General features: G+C 42.4%; 1 protein-coding gene across 6 annotated transcripts in view; it reads left to right on the forward strand.

The window, feature by feature from the left end:
• Positions 1-19,105, forward strand: part of CEP57L1 (centrosomal protein 57 like 1) — a 35,296-nt gene that overhangs the window by 15,281 nt on the left and 910 nt on the right. For 3 of the 6 annotated variants that reach the window (XM_007057407.4, XM_043542760.1, XM_043542761.1), the window contains 8 exons: positions 302-481; positions 4,293-4,414; positions 11,900-12,016; positions 12,328-12,405; positions 14,921-15,016; positions 15,971-16,048; positions 16,165-16,394; positions 17,987-18,131. In XM_007057407.4, coding sequence (XP_007057469.2) covers positions 302-481; positions 4,293-4,414; positions 11,900-12,016; positions 12,328-12,405; positions 14,921-15,016; positions 15,971-16,048; positions 16,165-16,394; positions 17,987-18,131 — 1,046 coding nt within the window. The other 3 variants (XM_043542763.1, XM_043542762.1, XM_043542764.1) reach the window with 2 other exon arrangements.

Below are 19,105 nucleotides of genomic sequence, written 5' to 3' on the forward strand. Positions count from 1 at the left end.
TATTCTTTCTTTTTTAAATGGTCTTTTCTACTCCATTTAAAAAGGAATATGGAGTATATGGCTTTAAAAACACATACACCACTGGGGGAAGCAAAACAGTTCTTACAAACATCAGTTAACTGATATTTGAAATGTTGATTATGTAAAAAGTACACTGTCACTTCATAACCCTTATTGGTTTTTTTTAAACATTTCTGTTTGTTTTTTTGGGAATCGATACAAGTTTTTAATGGCTAACACTATATTGCAATGCAGTAAAACACTTTTTTAAAAAATCCACTATTTTTCAATTGTTCACCAGCTCTGATGTCAGCCCTCAAAACTCTTCAAGAAAAGATCCGTCGTCTAGAGTTGGAGAGGTCGCAGGCTGAAGATAACCTGAGCTGCCTTTCCATTGAGGCTGCCCAGTATAAAAAGACCTTGCAGCATGAAACAAATGAGAAAGATATAGCACATGAGGAATTGATACAACAGAAAAAAGGTCTCTCTCCAATGGTGATAATTAGATTTGCAGACTTGCCATCTTTTATTTTTTTTATTTTTATTTTTTTTAATCAAAAATCCTGGAGCAGTCGCAATAAATTTAGTAAAAATCATGGGTTTAGGAGGAAATGGTGTAAAGTCACAGGTGTGTCATTTAAAGTGTAGCGGAGGGATTTACAAGTATGTGGGGAGGCGTTGGGCCCTACCTTGAGGGGAAAGAGGCCTTGGGGGTGGGAGTGTTGCAGAGTGAATCCATCCCGCACTCACCCTCCAGCAATGGCTCCTGTCCCACAGGGCTAGCCCAGCTCCCTGCTACAGAGTCCAGGCAGGGTCCACCTCCTGTGATGACCCTACCGCCCTTCCTGGCCCTGGCGCTGCTGGATTTCCTGTCCCAAATTGGGCTGTGGAAGCATAAGTGGTCTGGCCATGGCCCACGTGCCCGCCCGCCCATGCAACGCAGCTCCACAGCCTGTGAAACCCCGGACACAAAGAAAAGTCATGGTATTCATGACAACTTTACCTCAGTGACAAACCTGTCACCATACTAATAATAGAAATAGTCAATATAGCTGTTAGTTCTCTCAAGTGAAGGAGTGCTCATGTTTGTTTTGGCAAGCTGCTATTGAATGCAGGTTCTAGTTTCAGCTTTGAGGAGTATAGTCCTATCCAATCATCATAATTTGTCTGAATTTTTCTTAATAAAAATTAACCAAATATTGCCTTACCAATCATAGAAGATTAGGGTTGGAAGAGACCTCAGGAGGTCATCTAGTCCAACCCCCTGCTCAAAGCAAGACCAACCCCAACTAAATTATCCCAGCCAGGGCTTTGTCAAGCCAGGCCTTAAAAACCCCTAAGGATGGAGATTCCACCACCTCCCTAGATAACCCATTCCAGTGCTTTACCACCCTCCTAGTGAAATAATTTTTCCTAATATCCAACCTAGACCTCCCCCACTTCAACTTCAGACCATTGCTTCTTGTTCTGTCATTGCCACCGCTGAGAACAGCCTAGCTCCATCCTCTTTGGAAACCCCCTTCAGATTGTTGAAGGCTGCTATCAAATCCCCCTTCATTCTTCTCTTCTGCAGACTAAATAAGCCAAGTTCCCTCAGCCTCTCCTCATGTGTCATGTGCCCTAGCCCCCTAATCATTTTCATTGCCCTCTGCTGGACTCTCTCCAATTTGTCCACATCCTTTCTGTAGGGGGGGCCCCAATCTGGATGCAATACTCCACATATGGCCTCACCAGTGCTGAACAAAGGGGAATAACCACTTCCCTCGATCTGCTGGCAATGCTCCTACTAATGAGCCCGATATGCCATTAGCCTTCTTGGCAACAAGGGCACACTGACTCATATCCAGCTTCTCATCCACTGTAATCCCCACATCCTTTTCTGCAGAACTGCTGCTTAGCCATTCAGTCCCCAGCCTGTAGCAGGGCATGGGATTCTTCAGTCCTAAGTGCAGGATTCTGCACTTGTCCTTGTTGAACCTCCATCAGATTTCTTTTGGCCCAATCCTCCAATTTGTCTAGGTCATTCTGGACCCTGTCCCTACCCTCCAGCATTTCTATCTACCCTCCCGCCCCACCCCCGGTTTATTGTCGTCCGCAAACTTGCTCAGGGTGCAGTCCATCTCATCATCCAGATCATTAATGAAGATCTTGAACAAATCTGGCCCCTGGAACTGTCCGCTTGATACCGGCTACCAACCAGACATCAAGCAGTTGATCACTACCTGTTGAGTCCAACGATCTAGGCAGCTTTCTATCCACCTTATAGTCCATTCATCCAATCCATACTTTTTTAACTTGCTGGCAAGAATACTGTGGGAAACCGTATGAAAAGCTTTGCTAATATCAAAATATATCTCATCCACTGCTTTCCCCATATCCACAGAACCAGCTATCTCATCATAAAAGGCAATCAGGTTGGTCAGGCATTACTTGCCCTTGGTGAATCCAATCTTGACTGTTCCTGATCACCTTCCTCTCCTCCAAGTGCTTCAAAATGGATTCTTTGAGGACCTGCTCCATGATTTTTCCAGGGACTGAAGTGAGGCTGACCGGTCTGTAGTTCCCTAGATTCTCCTCCATCCCTTTTTTAAAGATGGGCACTATATTTGCCTTTTTCCAATCATCCAGGACCTCCCCCGCTCGCGAAGAGTTTTCAAAGATAATGGCTCTGCAATTACATCAGTCAACTCCCTCAGCACCCTAGGATGCATTGCATCTGGCCCCATGGACTCGTGCATGTTCCAGCTTTTCTAAATAGTCCTTAACCTGTTCTTTCACCACTGAGGGCTGCTGACCACCTCCCCGTATTGTGCTGCCCAGTGCAGCAGTCTGGGAGCTGACCTTGTCTGTGAAGACCGAGGCAAAAAAAGCATTGAGTACTTCAGGTTTTTCCACATGATCTATCACTAGGTTGCCTCCCACATTCAGTAAGGGTCCCACACTTTCCCTGACGACAACCTTCTTGTTGCTAACGTACCAGTAGAAACCCTTCTTGTTACCTTTCACATCTCTTGCTAGCTGCAATTCCAATTGTGGTTTGGCCTTCCTGATTAGACCCCTGCATGCTTGAACAATATTTTTATACTCTTCCATAATCATCTGTCCAAGTTTCCACTTCTTGTAAGCTTCCTTTTTGTGTTTAAGCTCATCTCCGTGAAGCCAAGCTGGTTGCCTGCCATATTTGCTATTCTTTCTGCAAATCAGGATGATTTGTTCCTGCGCCCTCAATAAGGCTTCTTTAAAATACCCCCAGCTCTCCTGGACTCCTTTCCCCCTCATATTAGCCTCTAAGGGGATCCTGCCCATCACTTCCCTAAGGGACTCAAAGTCTGCTTTTCTGAAGTCCATGGTCCGTATTCTGCTACTCTCCTTTCTTCTTTTGCCAGGATCCTGAACTCGACCATCTCCTGGTCACTGCTGCCCAGGTTGCCACCCACTTCTACTTCCCCTACCAATTCTTCCCTGTTTGTGAGCAGCAGGTCAAGAAGAGCACAACCCCTAAGTTAGTTCCTCCGGCACTTGCATCAGGAAGTTGTATCCAACACTCTCTAAAAACTTCCTGGATTGTCTATGCACTGCTGTGTTGCTCTCCCAGCAGATGTCAGGGTGATTGAAGTCCCCCATGAGAACCAGGGTCTGTGATCTGGAAACTTCTGTTAGTTGTTCGAAGAAAGCCTCATCTACCTCATCCTCCTGGTCTGATCTGGTCAATCGAGTTACTTTTCCGCTTGGTGCTAAATAAACCAGCTTTAGATACTGGATGTAATAAAGCCTATCAAGTAGCTGTTTCTGTGAGAAGTATAGCTATTTCACATGCGGTCATGAGGGCTTCCGGCCTGCAACACAGGGAGCAGCCCCTCAGTCAGTCTTTGCTTGCTGAGGTTGGCTGGATGAGATGTCCATTGGTGGCACTCCTAAAAGAACCAGGATGTCACTACAGGTCAGAATTCGGTGCTACTTATATGGTACCCCCAATCTGATGAAAGGTACGGAGGGGGCAGGAGGGAACCAGATTTGATTAGGTTTATACTGGTGTAAATGGTGAGTAACTCCTGTGAAGTCAATAGTAACACAGATCAGGGTCTGGACCTGGAAACACATCCTGAGTCTTGCACATGTTAAAATACTCCCTGTTAACCACTTCACTGGCCCAGCCCAAGTACCCTTTTTTATATTTAAAAAAATACCAACCCAAAAACTTCGAAATCTCCAAGACCATAGGGTGAGGGGCAGGCTAAATGTTACTCAAAAATACTATTCTACACTGTGTGTGTCTGTGCCTCTCTCCACAGATGTTAGTGTGCAGTTAAGTGCAGCACAATCCCGCTGCTCCCTACTTGAGAAACAGCTGGATTACATGAGGAAAATGGTTTTCAATGCAGAGCTAGAAAAGAATATGGTTCTACAGCAACAGGTGAAGTATTTAGTTCAATAAATCAAACAGTAAGAGCACAAAATTGTAGAGATAAGATTGTACTTCCTGCATATTGCATCTCCCCAGTTCTGCTCAGATTGGTAATGACAGAAAGTGATGATCATCGGTCAGCTATTCAGAGAATTACACAAAATGGCTTGCTAGTGTGGCGTTTCTAATAAGCTGTCATGTTCCTGTGTCAGGTGTAGCTTGCCCAGAGAAAGCTCTGTAGCCAAGATACACACCAGATATGTTCATTATAATATCCTTTAATGCTCTGGCCGGTGTTGGCTGAGGTTTGTTAAAATCAGGTATTTTATACACCATGCTACCTAGGGGCTGAACAGTATAATACAGTTTAACATTCCATTACATCTCCCCCTGTAAGTTCTACATGTACACTATCACACTGTCTTTGAATTTCGTCTGTTAAGTGTCTCTGAATCCTACTGGTTTTCTAATTACATAACCCAAACTTGTAACAACTTGGTCATCTGGCTGTCCATTAGTTGCAATGACTGGTTTTGGTTGGTGTAAAATCCTCGTCATCTTGTTCTGCACCTGTTATCTGTTCCTTCTGAGGAGCAAACTGTAGATGTCAATGTTTTTTGTTGAACTCTCCACTGGCAGTCTTGATCACATATGATCTGGGTGCTGAATTCCTTTTCTTTAGGACAGCTGGAGTTGTCCATCCTTTTTTTTTTTTTTTTTTTTTTTTCCTATAAGAACAGCCATGCTGGGTCAGACCAATGGTCCATCCAGCCCAGCATCCTGTCTTCCGACAGTGGCCAATGCCAGGTGCCCCAGAGGGAATGAACAGAATAGGTAATCATCAAGTGATCCATCCCCTGTCACCCATTCCCAGCTTCTGGCAAACAGAGGCTAGGGACGCCATTCCTGTCCATCCTGGCTAATAGCCATTGCTGGACCTGTCCTCCTTCAACTTATCTAGTTCGTGTTTTTTTTAACCCTGTTTATAGTCTTGGCCTTTGCAACATCCGCTGGCAAGGAGTTCCACAGGTTGACTGCGTTGTGTGGGGAAAAAATACTTCCTTTTGTTTGTTTTTTTTAAACCTGGTGCCTATTAATTTCATTTGGTGACCCTTAGTTCATGTGTTAGGAGGAGGAGTAAATAACACTTCCTTATTTACTTTCTCCACACCAGTCATGATTTGATAGACCTCTATCATATTCCCCCTTAGTCATCTCTTTTCCAAACTGAAAAGTCACAGTCTTATTAGTCTCTCCTCATATGGAAGCCGTTTCATACCCCTAATAATTTTTTGGTGCCTTTCTCTGAACCTTTTCCAATTCCAGTATATCTTTTTTGAGATGGGGCAACCACATCTGCATGCAATATTCAAGATGTGCGTGTACTGTGGATTTATGTAGAGGCTAGAGCTGGCAGCTCTCTAACTGAATTATGTCTGTGGTAAAAGTGTTCCTAGGCTCTTTTTGCCATTGTATCCAGTTTGACTGCTCTTTTCATAACTAGCAACTTTGGAGATGGATTCTTTCCCAAACTTGAAACAGTAGTTCTGAGTTGTTTTTCATCAGCAGTTGTGCTGGACTGTATCCAGTATCTGCTATTGGTGTTGATCTATAACTCAGAAGAGCAAGAAATGGATCTTCCTGCTGTAAGATTTTCTTGGCTGTCTGTATAGCTCTCTCAGTTCTCCATTCATTGCTAGTATTGTGGGCTGCTATTAACATGCTCAAAATCATATTTAGTTTAGAATGACTTAAATTCTGTTGCAGGGAATTGTGGTCCATGGTATTCCAGAACAACTTGTGATGGACAAAAGTGAGCAAAAGCAATAATAATGCAACGTTATGTCTTTCAAGTATGTTATTTCTGTATACGTAGGAATGTACCTGTGCTTCAGTGGGTCACAACTGAGAATACCAAATTCAGGACAAATTGCTGAGAAATAGGGCAGAAATACCCTAAAACTGGTGGTTATTCTTCCATAAGAAATACGAAACCAGCAACAAAAGTAAACTTCTGTCTCACCACACTGGCTAACAAGAAATCAGAACTGCAGCTTCCTTAGGTATTCCAGTCTTTGTTTCAATTCCCAGACACTAGACTTAATGATGAGTGGTTATTTAAAACCAATTTCATCAACCAAAGGATTCTTCTGATCCCAAACTACCAGCCACATACCCAGATCAATATATAACTTAGATCTTACCCAATAATCACACTGTTGCCAGTCCTTTAGTATCTAATATCTAAAGGCTGGCTTATAAGAAAAAAGAAAGGTGAGAGTTAAAATTGGTTAAAGAAATCAAATACATACAATAATTGAAAAATTCTTCGATTAGGTTTTAATCAGTAATGGCATAAACTGCTGGCTTAAGTCTCTGGTTGCTTCCAAAAGAGTGGAAGGTCCTCAGTCCCTTGATTAGATTTCTCCCATTAGTATAAGTCCATAGTCCAGAGATCAGAGCAGGAAAGAGGCAAAATGGAGATATTTCCAGGGCATTTTACAGTTTCTCCCATGTGGAGGGTCTGCTCTCAGTACAGCCAGTGGAAACGTGCAGGCACAAGATGGAGTCCAGTGTTACACGAGGTGGTTACATGCCCTTGCATGCTTCAATGAGTCATAACAGGGGCCATTACCCATATTCTGGCTGGAAAGTCCATCAGGCGGGGATAAACTTCTTCCATGGTCCATTGTGTTTGTTGATGGGCCATCAACTTGAATAGTCTATTCACAGTGTGCTGGCAAGACTGGATGTAAACTACCTTGAGGGTGTTACCAGGAGCAAAAACATCTGAAATACAGATATACAGTCAATATTCATAACTTCAAATATGAAAATGAAACATGCATACAAATAGGATAATCGTATTCAGCAAACCATAACTTTTCCATTGACACCTTACATAACCTATTTTGCACAAGATTTGTTGCATTTGTATAACAGTGGTAGCAACAATGATCTACATATTCATGTTTTAATCCTATAGCATCACAATAGTCCATAGTGACCAATTGTCCTCTCAATTTGCATAAATCTGCTGCTTGTCTCTTCCAAGGCCTCTCTGATAGGGCTGATGTTATTAAAGGTTCTTTGTATTGTTTTGGTCTGTTAGCTCTGCAGTGTTCACATAAAATAACTTTATTTTTCACATCCCTGCTGATGCCTGTCCACCAAGCTGACTGGTTGGTCCATTTGTGTCATTTAATTAATCATTAAACTTCACCCATGAAGGACATTAGGATTTCTCCTCTCCTTTCATTTGGAATTAATATGAAATGGCCTTTACTCATGATTTAATAGTCCCTGCACCACAAAGTAGTCTCTTGTCACTTCCTTTGTGTTTGTTCTTTAGATACTTAGAATTTGCTGAAGTTGCATGTCTGTTGAGGTTGCTTGTTGTAACAGATGTAGTCTGTTCTGACACTGGTCTGTATGCATTCACAGCTTTCACGTATGCCTTTACATTATCTTCCAGCTCATGGATGGTTGAGTGCGATGCTGGGCTCTGTGACAGTGTGTCTGCTACTTCCAGATTTTTCCCAGGAACGTATTTAACAATTGGGTTAAATCTAATTAACCTTATCAGTAGACACTGGCATCTCAGCAGTGCTTGATCCAGGCCTCTTCCATTGATGAGGGTTACAAGCAGCTTATGGTCTATCATAAATAAATTCAATCCACACAGATACCTGTTTAATAAAACTCCATGCCCATACTCTTGTCAGGCACTCCTTTTCAATCTGTGCATATTGTTTTTCTGTTTCAGTGAGTGTGAGAGCAAGATACAACTGGCATCCACGCATGTTGCAAAAATACACCTAGACCAGAGGTGGGCAAACTATGGCCCATGGGCCACATCCGGCCCATGGAACAGTCTTGCCCAGCCCCTGAGCTCCCAGCCTCTCCCCTGCTGTCCCTTCTCCCCTGTAGGTATGGCGCTGTGCAGCAACGCGGCTTGCACCCGCCCATCTCCCAGGCTTGTCCTGCCGCTCTGAGCGGCGTGGTAAGCGGGAGGGGGGCTGGATAAGGGGCGGAGGGAGGTTGGATATGGGGTAGGGGATCGGGGGTCCTGGGAGAGGGGGGACAGGGAGCAGGGGGAGTCCGGGGGGGGGCAGTTAGGGATGGGGGTCCTGGAAGGGGTCGGTCAGGAGACAAGGGGGGGGGGTGGATGGGTCAGGGGTTTCAGGGGGTGGGGGTGTGGACAGGGAGTGGGGGGGGCGCTGGATGGGGGGGCGGTCAGAGGCAGGGGGCCCCAGGAGGGGGCCAAGGATTGGTTGGATGGGTCAAGGGTTCCAGGGGGCCTGTCAGGGGGCGGGGGTGTGGACAGGGAGCAGGGGGGAGGGAGTTGGATAGGGGCCAGGGGGCTCCCGGGACAGGGCGGTCAGGGGACAATGATTGGATGGATCAGGGTTCTGAAGGGAGCAGTCAGGGGGTGGAAAGTGGATAGGGGGCGGGGGCCAAGCATAGCCTTCCCTACCCAGCCCCCCATACCGTTTCGCAACCCCGATGTGGCCCTCGGGCCAAAATGCTTGCCCACCCCTGACATAGACCATAGCTGCTTGCATCCTCACTGACCATTGTGGGTTTGTTCACATCATAGTACTTGAGAACAGGAACTACTGAGATAATTTCTTTTACCTCGTAGGAGGCAATGTCTTGATCTGTCCCCGATAGCCAAGGTGTATTGGACTTTAATAGTTCATTCAGTGGCTTTGTCACTCTAGAAAGGTCTTGTAGGTATCAGCTAAGGTAATTTACCATCCCCAGTATATGTCTCAGTTCTGGTATGTTAGTTGGTGCATTGCTTGAATTGCTTTTGCTTTCTCAGGACTAGGAATGATTCCATTTTTGTTTCTCAAAAACCTCGACTTGGGATAGGTGGTAAACACATTTTTCCCTTGTTTAGCTTCAGTCCAGGCTCACTGGCTAGGCTTAGGACTTTGAGGTTTTGTTGTATTCTTCCATTGAAGATCCATATGTGGAGTTATAGTTAACAGTTCTGCCTTTTTTTTTTTTTTTTTTTTTTTTTTTTTAAATTTCAAGTGTACTGGTAATCCCAAAAGGTAATCTTCACAATCAAAAACTCCCAGAGGGTGTGATAAATGTAGTCAGTTGAGCACTTTCTTGGACTAAAGGAGTTTGCCAGTGTCTGCTCAAGACATGCAGCTTGGAGGTTACTGTAGCTCCTTTCACTTTGGGGAGGAAGTCATCCAGTGTTGGGACGATATATTTTTCTCCCACAACTGTTTCATTAAGTTCTTTTAAGATCCACACAGACCCATATTTTTCCATTTTTCCTTATTATTGCTATCATTAGGGCATACCATGCTGTTGGATCAGAGGTTTTCTCAATGTGCCAATCCCTTCCATTCTCTTTTAACTCAGTTTCCACTTTATGAAGTAATGGGATAGGAGTCCTGTGAGGTTCATGTACACTATAAGGTTCAGCATTGTCTCTTAAGGTTATTTGTACCGGATCTCCTTGCAAAAATCTAATATTACCAAATATTCCACCAAGTTCTTCCATCTTTCTCACTAGGCCCATCATGGCTGCCACACTGCAGCTGAGAAGGTTGTTGGTCTGGGATTCTTTGATCACATACACTTTGAATGCAAAGCTTTTGTCTCTGTAAGTTGTCTCTGTGGTGAACTGGCCCACGCAATTCAGAGAACCTCCAGGGCTATTCACAGTGGTATCGGGTGACTTCAGCTGTGTGAGGTTGAAGGTGATTGTAAGTGCCTTCTGAGAGTATTGTGGCACCTGCTCCTGAGTCAATTTTCAAGTCAATAGTTTTGCCATGAGTATTCACTTTCACTCTCCAGGCAGGTTCTCTGTCGCCACAAGTGCTAGATCCCAGAAAGAATGGCTCTTGATTATCTGTCATATCAATCAACTCCGACTCCTTTGGTGCAACAAACAGCTGCAAAATGTTCATGTTTCATGCATTTAACACACCATGTGCCTCTGGCTGGACATGCATCATCTCTTGGGATATTACTTTTTCCACACCTTGTGCATGTAGGTTGGAATTTGTTCCTTTTAGCCTGGGAGTTCTTTCCTTGCGTTGGCGGCTTGATGGTAATACTTTGAACATTCAAGTGTCTGTCTTAGAATTTCAGAGCTAGTTTCAGGGATTTCAAATTGCTCCTACTTGGTGTTCTGTTTGACTATTTCAGACCACTTTGCTCTCTGAATAGCTATGGCTAGGATTAAGTCTGTCTTCTATTTAGCTATTGTGAAATATTTTTAACCCAATAACCTGTCTCTGTTACTCTTGTTTTGTATTTCCCCAAATCAGTTTTCATCCAGCGTATGCAGATCTCTTATAAAACATTCAACATTTTTCCCCTGGTTCTTGAATCGCTGGTTGGGGGAAAAAAAGCACATTTCTCTGGGGTATGAAAGGTGCATCAAACATAGCCAGAACACTTTCATAGTCATCTTTGACTGTATTCTGTAAAATCAAAGGATATAAAGAGATGCTCTGACTTCTTCTCCATCACCTACATTAAAAGAGATACTGGTATATCTCCAGTTTCCCAGTGGAGCTTTTTTGCAATTCAGAATTTTGTAATTCAGAATTCTTACTGTCTGTCCATTGTGAAGGTTTGTCAAAGCTGAAGTTCTCTTGGGCACTGAAGAGCAGTATGTTGATGAGATCCTGCAGTCACGGCATGCTCCAGCGGGCCAGACCAGGCAGCGTGGCTGCAACATGTTCCAGCAGGCTGGGCCAGGCAGCACGGCTGCAGCGGGCTGGGCGGCGTGGCCACAACCTGCTCTGGTGGGTGGGGCCGAGCAGTGCGGCTGCAGCCTGCCAGCCCTAGAGCTGCAGCTGCTTCGGCAGCTGGGGGGAGAGCTGCGTGGCCAGAAGTGGAGAGACTCTGGCCCCGCCTCTTCCCTTCTGGCTCTGCTGGCTGTGCTGCCTCTCCTTGCCCCTTCTGTTGGGGGGAGGGGCTGTGTCCCACCTCTCCTTCTATACCCGTTCATAAGCCAACCCCATTCTTTGATGCTTCCCTTTTTTACGAAAAAAAAAAAAATTCGGCTTATGATCGAGTATATACTGTACTTTGTACCCTGGTATTTAAGTGTTCTATTGATTATCATTGTTTCACCAGTCTTCTCTGGTGCTTATTCTATCAATATCCTCATTTATTACCAGGCACTCAAGTTCACCCCTCTTAGTATGGAGGCTTCTAGCATTTGTATACTTAAACTTAAACACTTAAATTTGTCACTTTTTAGTTATGTGATATAATTGAATTGGAAACTCTTTTTCATTTGATTGTTTCTCTTCAGTTCCTACGTGTACTTTATCAGCTTCTGACAGTGGTGGAAACTGAACACTGCTTTGTCTGTCTGGCATTTTTCATAGCACTGAACTTAATACTTAAAATTGTAAACTGTTTAAATAAAGTTCACTGTGGTGAGAGATTTCTTGGTGTGTCAAACTATTTTATCAGCTGCCAAACTTGACTTTTGCTTATTCTTTCCAGACTCAGCTTCAAAAGGAAAAAGATCAGAATCAGATGGAGCTCCATGCAAAACTTGAAAAGCTTGAAGTCCTAGAAAAAGAGTGCTTCAGACTTAGCACTACACAGAGAACTGCAGAAGTAAGCAATCCTAACATGACCATGTGCAGTTACAGTTCATTTCAAATCTCTTTGTGCCACAGTTGCCAATTGTGCTAAAATACACAGACCATTTATCAACTGTAGCTCCAGCAGAGGAGTATAAGATCTCAACATTCACTTTGCCTTCTACCTCAGACTTCATTTCCTATAAATCTGAGGAATTTAAGCCTGCTTAACAAGATTAGTAATTTTGACTATTTCAAGATTCCTTCAAATTGCAAGGTACTTGCCAGTTCTGATTCACTGGGCCAGCCTTAAATGTGACTAACCATACTAGTGTTCTGTTTCAGGACAAGATCAAACAATTGGAGGAAAAACTTCGTGAAGAAGAGCATCATCGTAAATTAATACAAGATAAAGCTGCTCAGGTAGGATAGCCAAATTACTGGATTTATCGCTGAGGAAATAGTGTCTCTCTTCAAGACACTTTTTTTTTTTTTTTTATAACCTGTTTATTAGCTTGGAAAAATTCTGTAATGCTAATTTGACAACTCCAAATGATAAGCTTTGCTTAATGAGGTTTATGTTATGTACATTTGGCTTCTTCTAGAACATCAGTTCCATAGATAAGGCTGAGTTGTGCTTTGAACTTAAAGCAGGGATTCAACCTTTTTTTAATTTCTTTTAAATGCATGAAGAATACAGCACATTCGCCTCAAAATTAGCGTACATTCTCATTGGATAAACAATGAATTTTCTGAGAATTTATAATTTAGTTTAACTTAAAATTAATTATAAAATGGGTCAATTAAGCAACTTAGCATCCTAGGTTAAACTTTTTGTCCTGAACTGTCTTAATAGAATAACACAGACTTTCAACTTTCCATATGGTTTAAATCCTATACATTTGGCTACACTTAGACCTTTTTTCTTTGTAAGATTCATTTTTTCACTATTAAATAAACTTCATCAGAGGCTGAAAAATAAATGATCTTCTATAGAGAATTCCATGAACTGCTTTTCCTGCCAGGGCCACCATCTTCCCTGAGTGTAGCTTGATTTTATTCACACTAAGAACACTGAGAGATAGTAGCCATTTTAAAAGTGGGCATGTTCGCTATGGGCAGTCATAGCCTCACTCTCATTGAGAACTATACTAGGTAGCAACCGTTTTGAAAGAGGGCAGTTCTTTTTGGAGTTTACTGTAGAAGAATACTTACTCTTCAGCTCTTGTGTTGCACAGACCTAACAATTGAGGTCCCTTCCAGATCTACATTTCTGTAAGAGGTCATCGAGTCCAGCTCCCTGTGCTGAAATAGGACTAAGTACACCTAGACCACCCCTGTCAAGTGTTTGTCCAGACTACCTTGAAAGCCTATTCCAGAACTTAACTACCTGTATAGTTATAAAGGTTTTTCATAATATCTAACCTATATCTCCCTTGCTCCAGATTATGCCCATTACATTTTGTCCTACTTTCAGTGGTCAACACATAACAAATGATCGCTGTCCTCTTTATAACGCCCCATAATATCGCCCCATAATATATTTGAAGGCTGTTATCAGGTCCCCCTTCAGTCCTCTTATCTCAAGGTTTAAACATGTTCACTTTTTTTTTTTTTTTAACCTCTCCACATAGGTCAGATTTTCTAAACCTTTTTGTCATTTTTGTTGCTCTCCTCTAGACTCTCTCCAGTTTATCTACATCTTCCCTAAAGTGTGGCACTCAGAATTGGACATAGTACTCCAGCTGAGGCCTCACCAGCGCTGAACAGAGCAGGACAATTGCCCCCCGTGTTTTACATATGACAGCATTTTACAATAAGAGAAGCTAGCTCCTTACCCATTTTCACCATTGCCGTCGCCTCCTACAGCAGTTCCACCACAACCTCACTGGCTTCCATCAGTCAGGAACTGTAGAATTACCCCAACACCTCAAGGACTCAGCTGAATGCCACAGCCCAAAACACAATCCTCTGGGTCTGTCCCTTAACTGGTTTTGCTAGCACTTAAGCCTTCTGTGCATGTCTGACCTTATAAAAAAAAAAAAATACATAATACAAAGCTTGCCTAGAGCAATTCATTTGTCTTCAGTGCCACTGCAGAGAGACTCCATCAGTGCAAGAAAGGACTCTAGTGCAGTAATGTGATCAGTATGCTGACTACTAGTCAGATTTTACCATAATCCAGGATCTATCAGAGTTGGTTTTGGGGTGGGAAACCTTCTGTTACAGGTCAGGTGCCATGACTTCTCTTCAACCTTCTCTTGATTCACGCTCAGTGAAGTATCTGGCTGGTGTAGTTTGAGCTGATGATAGTTCTACCGCATCTTTTAGCCAGGTCTGCTTATATGTGCAAAGACAGAGGCCTCATCCCTTAAAGGGATGAATGGTAACTGCCCTATTACACTAATCTTGTATAGGCAACAGTAATTATAAAGTAATCCCTAGAAAAAACCCTCACTTGGACAATGGGACTGATGCTAAATGTTGCATGACAGGTGATGATGGATCACTCAATTGCCCCATTCTGTTGGTTTGCTCTGAAGCATCTGGCTGTAGCCACTGTTGCAAGACAGGACACTCGTCTAGATGGACCGTTGTTGACCCAGTATGTCCACTCCTATGTTGTCCAAACCTCTTCCCGCTTTAAATGGCCATATCCCTAGCTCACTGCAGCATTAGTTGTGGTAGTCCAAGAGATACAGTTGCTGTACTTGGGTTTGGAAATAGCAATCTCTAAGGCAGCGTTGCAAGGTATATTTGATACCATGATATCCTGTATCCTATTCAGTCTCCATATCCTCTTTTTATAATCCTCCTGCCTCCCAGAGAGTTCAGTTAGTAATGCATCTAATTAATCCTCTTTCATGTGTGGATGAAGATTCAATCTGTGCTATTTAAAAAATTTTGATATTTAAATACTTTATTCTCATTACTATAGCTTCAAACTGGACTTGAGATAAATAGAATTTTAATGTCTTCAGTGTCACCTCAAAATGAACGAAAAAAGAAAAACCGGAAAAAGAAAACTGCAAAGGTAACATGCAAGTTTGTCATTTGCACAGTGGTAATGTCTCTAACATGCCTCTCTTATTTTTGCAGCATCTCATTCACGGAGTGATAGGGTTGCTACTGGAAAAGTGGTGGTGGGTGGGGTTCTGTTGGCTCTCTATACTCTATCATTTACTCTGGAAATATAACATGCTGTTTTTCCCTCTTTTTAGATAACTAAAATATGTTTAATGTGGTAAAGCCTACTTTTAAAATAGAAAACTTGCCCACTCCAGCAGAACCTTAAACTATGCATGGCCATTTCACTGGCCTGTGTTCATGCCCTTAGTCGATTTTTGAATTTACTTTCAAAGACTACTTGAATTAGGATTTTTTTTTTTTTTTTGAAATGCTGTAGCAAGTGTCATACTGAAGGCAAGATGAACTTCACCCACTGCATTCTTTTCATCCATAGGCATTGCAGGTCTGCTAAAATGACATGACTTGTAAAACTGAGTCTGTTTAAATGCCACAGAGACAGTGCTAAATTTCTCAAATCGTAATCTACTACTGAGTTGTCAGATTAACTGTGTACTAGATCTCAGTCTTATTGGAAATTCTTCTGTATTGGGGGGAAGTAGGAAAACTTTAATACCCATTAAAGGAGATGAATTGAGACTGCATATTTCGCCGGCTGTTATGGAGCACTGCTTTTGTATGGAAAGATTTGTTGCCGAAGTGTAGCTCAGACTTGTTCTCACTGGGGCAGGGGGGGAGGAAAGGCTTGTTGACAAAATACTTGGGTTACGCTCTTCTTTATTATTTGTATTATGGTAGCACTTATAAGCCTCAGTCATGGAGCAGGACCTTGTTGTGTTAGACACTGCTCAAAGACAGAACAAAAACAGCCCCCGCTTCAAAGCGTTTACAGTCTAATTTGAAAGAATAATTTTAAGGTTGCACTGTTAGGCAAACATGTCTTCTGTCTACCGTCTGTCAGAAAAAATCTGCTCTGAAGAAAGTACATCCTCCACAACTTTGCCTAAAGGCTGGGATGCTGCCTTTTGTGGCTGGGAAGGTGAGCCTGATTAGATTCTCATTTAAACATGTGTCCACGTTCTTTTTAAATGAACATTTTTCCATTAATTACCTTAGTTATAGCTGCTTACAGAAGTTTCCTTTTCTCCTCTCAAGTCTGCCAGCTCCAGCCATTCTGTTAGTGCAAATGTACAAAGTGTTTTACATATGATGAAACATCGTAGTCCATGTATCTTGTCACGGTGTCCAGAAGCAGCTGAACACAGGATTTCTAGACGAACTATTGCATGCAAATCTGTATCCTCTTGTTCCACATCATCTTCTGTCACTGAAAATCTATCTGACCTTTTGCTGGCAATACAAGATGAGCTAGGCCAAATGAGCTTGTAAGTATGTATCTGTGTATTATCTCCCAAAGGATAAAAAGACTGAGTAAAAATGGCTGCAAGCTGCAGTCATGTGAGGGCTATTTAGAGGTTGTACTAGAGCATGTTTGGGTCTAAAAATATTTGGGGTGTGGGGTTTGGGTGGATCTTGCAGATAGGATTTTCTCTCATTGGGAAGTTTTTATAGCCCTTGCATTTAAACAGCTTCATGAGCAGATAGTGGAGGTTCTTTTGTACTTTTGGGGCTTTTTTCTTTTTAAAGCCGCACTTATGATATTCGTGCAGCAGGCTGTCTAAAATGAGGCCTGAAGGATATCCTTATCCTCAAAGCTACACACAGCACAATGGTAGGTTTTCTTTTGGAGAAACCTTTTATCTGATACCTAGAATATTAAGCCATATTGCTGTTGGGGTGTTGCCAGCTTTGACCTTATTGTGACTGACAAGAGGACTGAGATGAAAGGGACATGATTAGTCCAGAAGGACAACTGCATGGGTTGGAGACTAGATGTCCTGCTGGTGTCCATCTAGTCCTTGTAAATAGCATATGTGTTTTGAATCCACATAGCATTTTAAAATTCCTATCTTACAGATCATGCTGAAATAGTTGTTGATCCTCATTTCAGGACAAGTGGCATTGATTAATCTAAGCTGTTTACAGAATCTCTTCACAAAGCTCTAGTTATAACTCGCTTATTAGTTGTGTGCCAATCAGAGAAAATATTTGATTTAGAGTAGCTATTTAAGCTGGAGGAATTTATGAAGAGAAGAAATAATTATTTATTTTCAGTTGTGCTCATTTTGTGCTAGGCATTGTATTAAAATATAAAAGAAGGCATGGCCCTTTGCCACAAAGAACTTGTTGATCAATAACTTCTAACTGTGAAATGTTCTTATCCTTTGTAACTAATGTATAGCTTAGCTTTACTATATGCATTAGGGAGCTCTAAACTACACTTTCTGTCATTAGTTTGTAGAGTGAAATGTTTGGAACAGTAATTGCCTGTAGCAACAAACCATGCAGTTAATTTTGCCCAGTAGAATTCTTAATTTTACTTGATTGATTTGACAAAAGAACTATAACTTTCATTAGTGGTTGTAAAACAAGTTTTTCTGAATTATGTTAAGTGCTCTTACTCTGGGGCAACTTAGATAGGGGTTGGAATTGGCCAGTATACATTTTTTGTGTATATTGCCTGCTATTTACTTTAATGGGATCTTTAATTTTTCACATTCCAAATAGCCATTGTGCATGATGCTGCAGTACCAGCACACTCTCTGGTGCTTATTTCCTCAATCTTAAGAGAGAAATGGTTGTGATGGAACAAAATGAGTATACTATCTGCAGGCTCAGAGTAGAAGGAAAATAAGTAATGGAAAAAATATGAACGTTTGAGTATTTTATTTTATTTTATGTATTTATTTAGTATAAAAAGCATTAGTTGTGCGTCACGGTGATTAACATGCTTTATTTCTCTAGTGGGGAGACCTCCTGGAGTTGAAACTTGTGCAATGTAACAAAAGTACATGTAAGAAGAATGTTGTTCAAATATACCACCAATACTATTGTCTAATATCTTTGTCTCTAACAGTGAGCATCAAGAACTCTTGAAGCAGATACAAGAAACTCAAAACTGTGAAGTTCGTGAAGACCTAGAACGTGAATTGGATTGTCTTGTAAAGCAAATGGAAATTAAAGGGGAACAGATATCTAAGTTGAAAAAACACCAAGCTAGTGTAAGGAAATTTTTAAAGAGTTTACTTAGAAGCAAACTATTGGAATATGATGAAAATAATTTTTCATGCTGTTGCTAGAGAGAGAGCCAGTGCCTACCTTTAGAATGTACAATCCCGTTGGGATTCCAAGACAAATAGGTTCAAAGGTGCTGAGGCTTTAGGTAAATATTTAGATTCAAGGGCTGATACTGAACATCTGGAAAGAAGCTAAAGTGGAAAACATTACCATAAGTAGGATATTATAACTGATGAGGGCTGGTTTACATTGAAAAGTTATATCTGCTGTGATACATGAGGGCCAGGGAGCAGTGGGAGAATGCTAGAGGGGAAATATATAAACTCAAGGCTAATTAAAGCGTGGTTCCCTGTAGACTAGGGAAGGCGGCTGCAGGTTAATTGGAGCACCTGCAATCAATTAAGGCCCTGTTAGGAACCTAATAAACCCCCCTGCTTCAGGCAGACAGAGAAAGAGGAGGAAGGAGAGAGGACTGGAGATTGGAGGTGTGCTGTGAGACTTGGAAAATCAGAGAACTGAAGTAAGGGGGACCCTGCCCAGTAGGGGAGGGAGACTCCCTTCCCCAGCATCTAAGCACTGCAGGTACCCCACCCAAGGGGGAAGAGGGGAAGAACCCACAGGGGTTGAGAGGGGCTGGGGCTCAGAGTGAGGAGCAAACCCAGACCCCTCCTCAGCTTCCCTCCTTTAGCACCTTCCTGGGCCACTAGTGGGGCCATTGACACCCCAAGAACAGGGGCAAGGGGTGGCATCTTACCTCCCTGCCAAGAAAAGCACAGGACCCACCAGACTAACATTGGCCATCTTGTCACACTGCATAGCAACGTCTCTTGGGCATATGAAAAATCCACACCCCTGAGAGATGTAGTAAGTTGACTTAACCCCTAGTTGCCGCCTCTCAGGGAGGTGCATTCCCTATAGCAGTGGGAGAACCCCTCCCATCGCTGTAGTAAGTGTCTAC

The sequence above is a fragment of the Chelonia mydas genome, chromosome 3 (assembly GCF_015237465.2).
Source record: "Chelonia mydas isolate rCheMyd1 chromosome 3, rCheMyd1.pri.v2, whole genome shotgun sequence".
Taxonomy (NCBI): Eukaryota; Metazoa; Chordata; order Testudines; family Cheloniidae; genus Chelonia; species Chelonia mydas.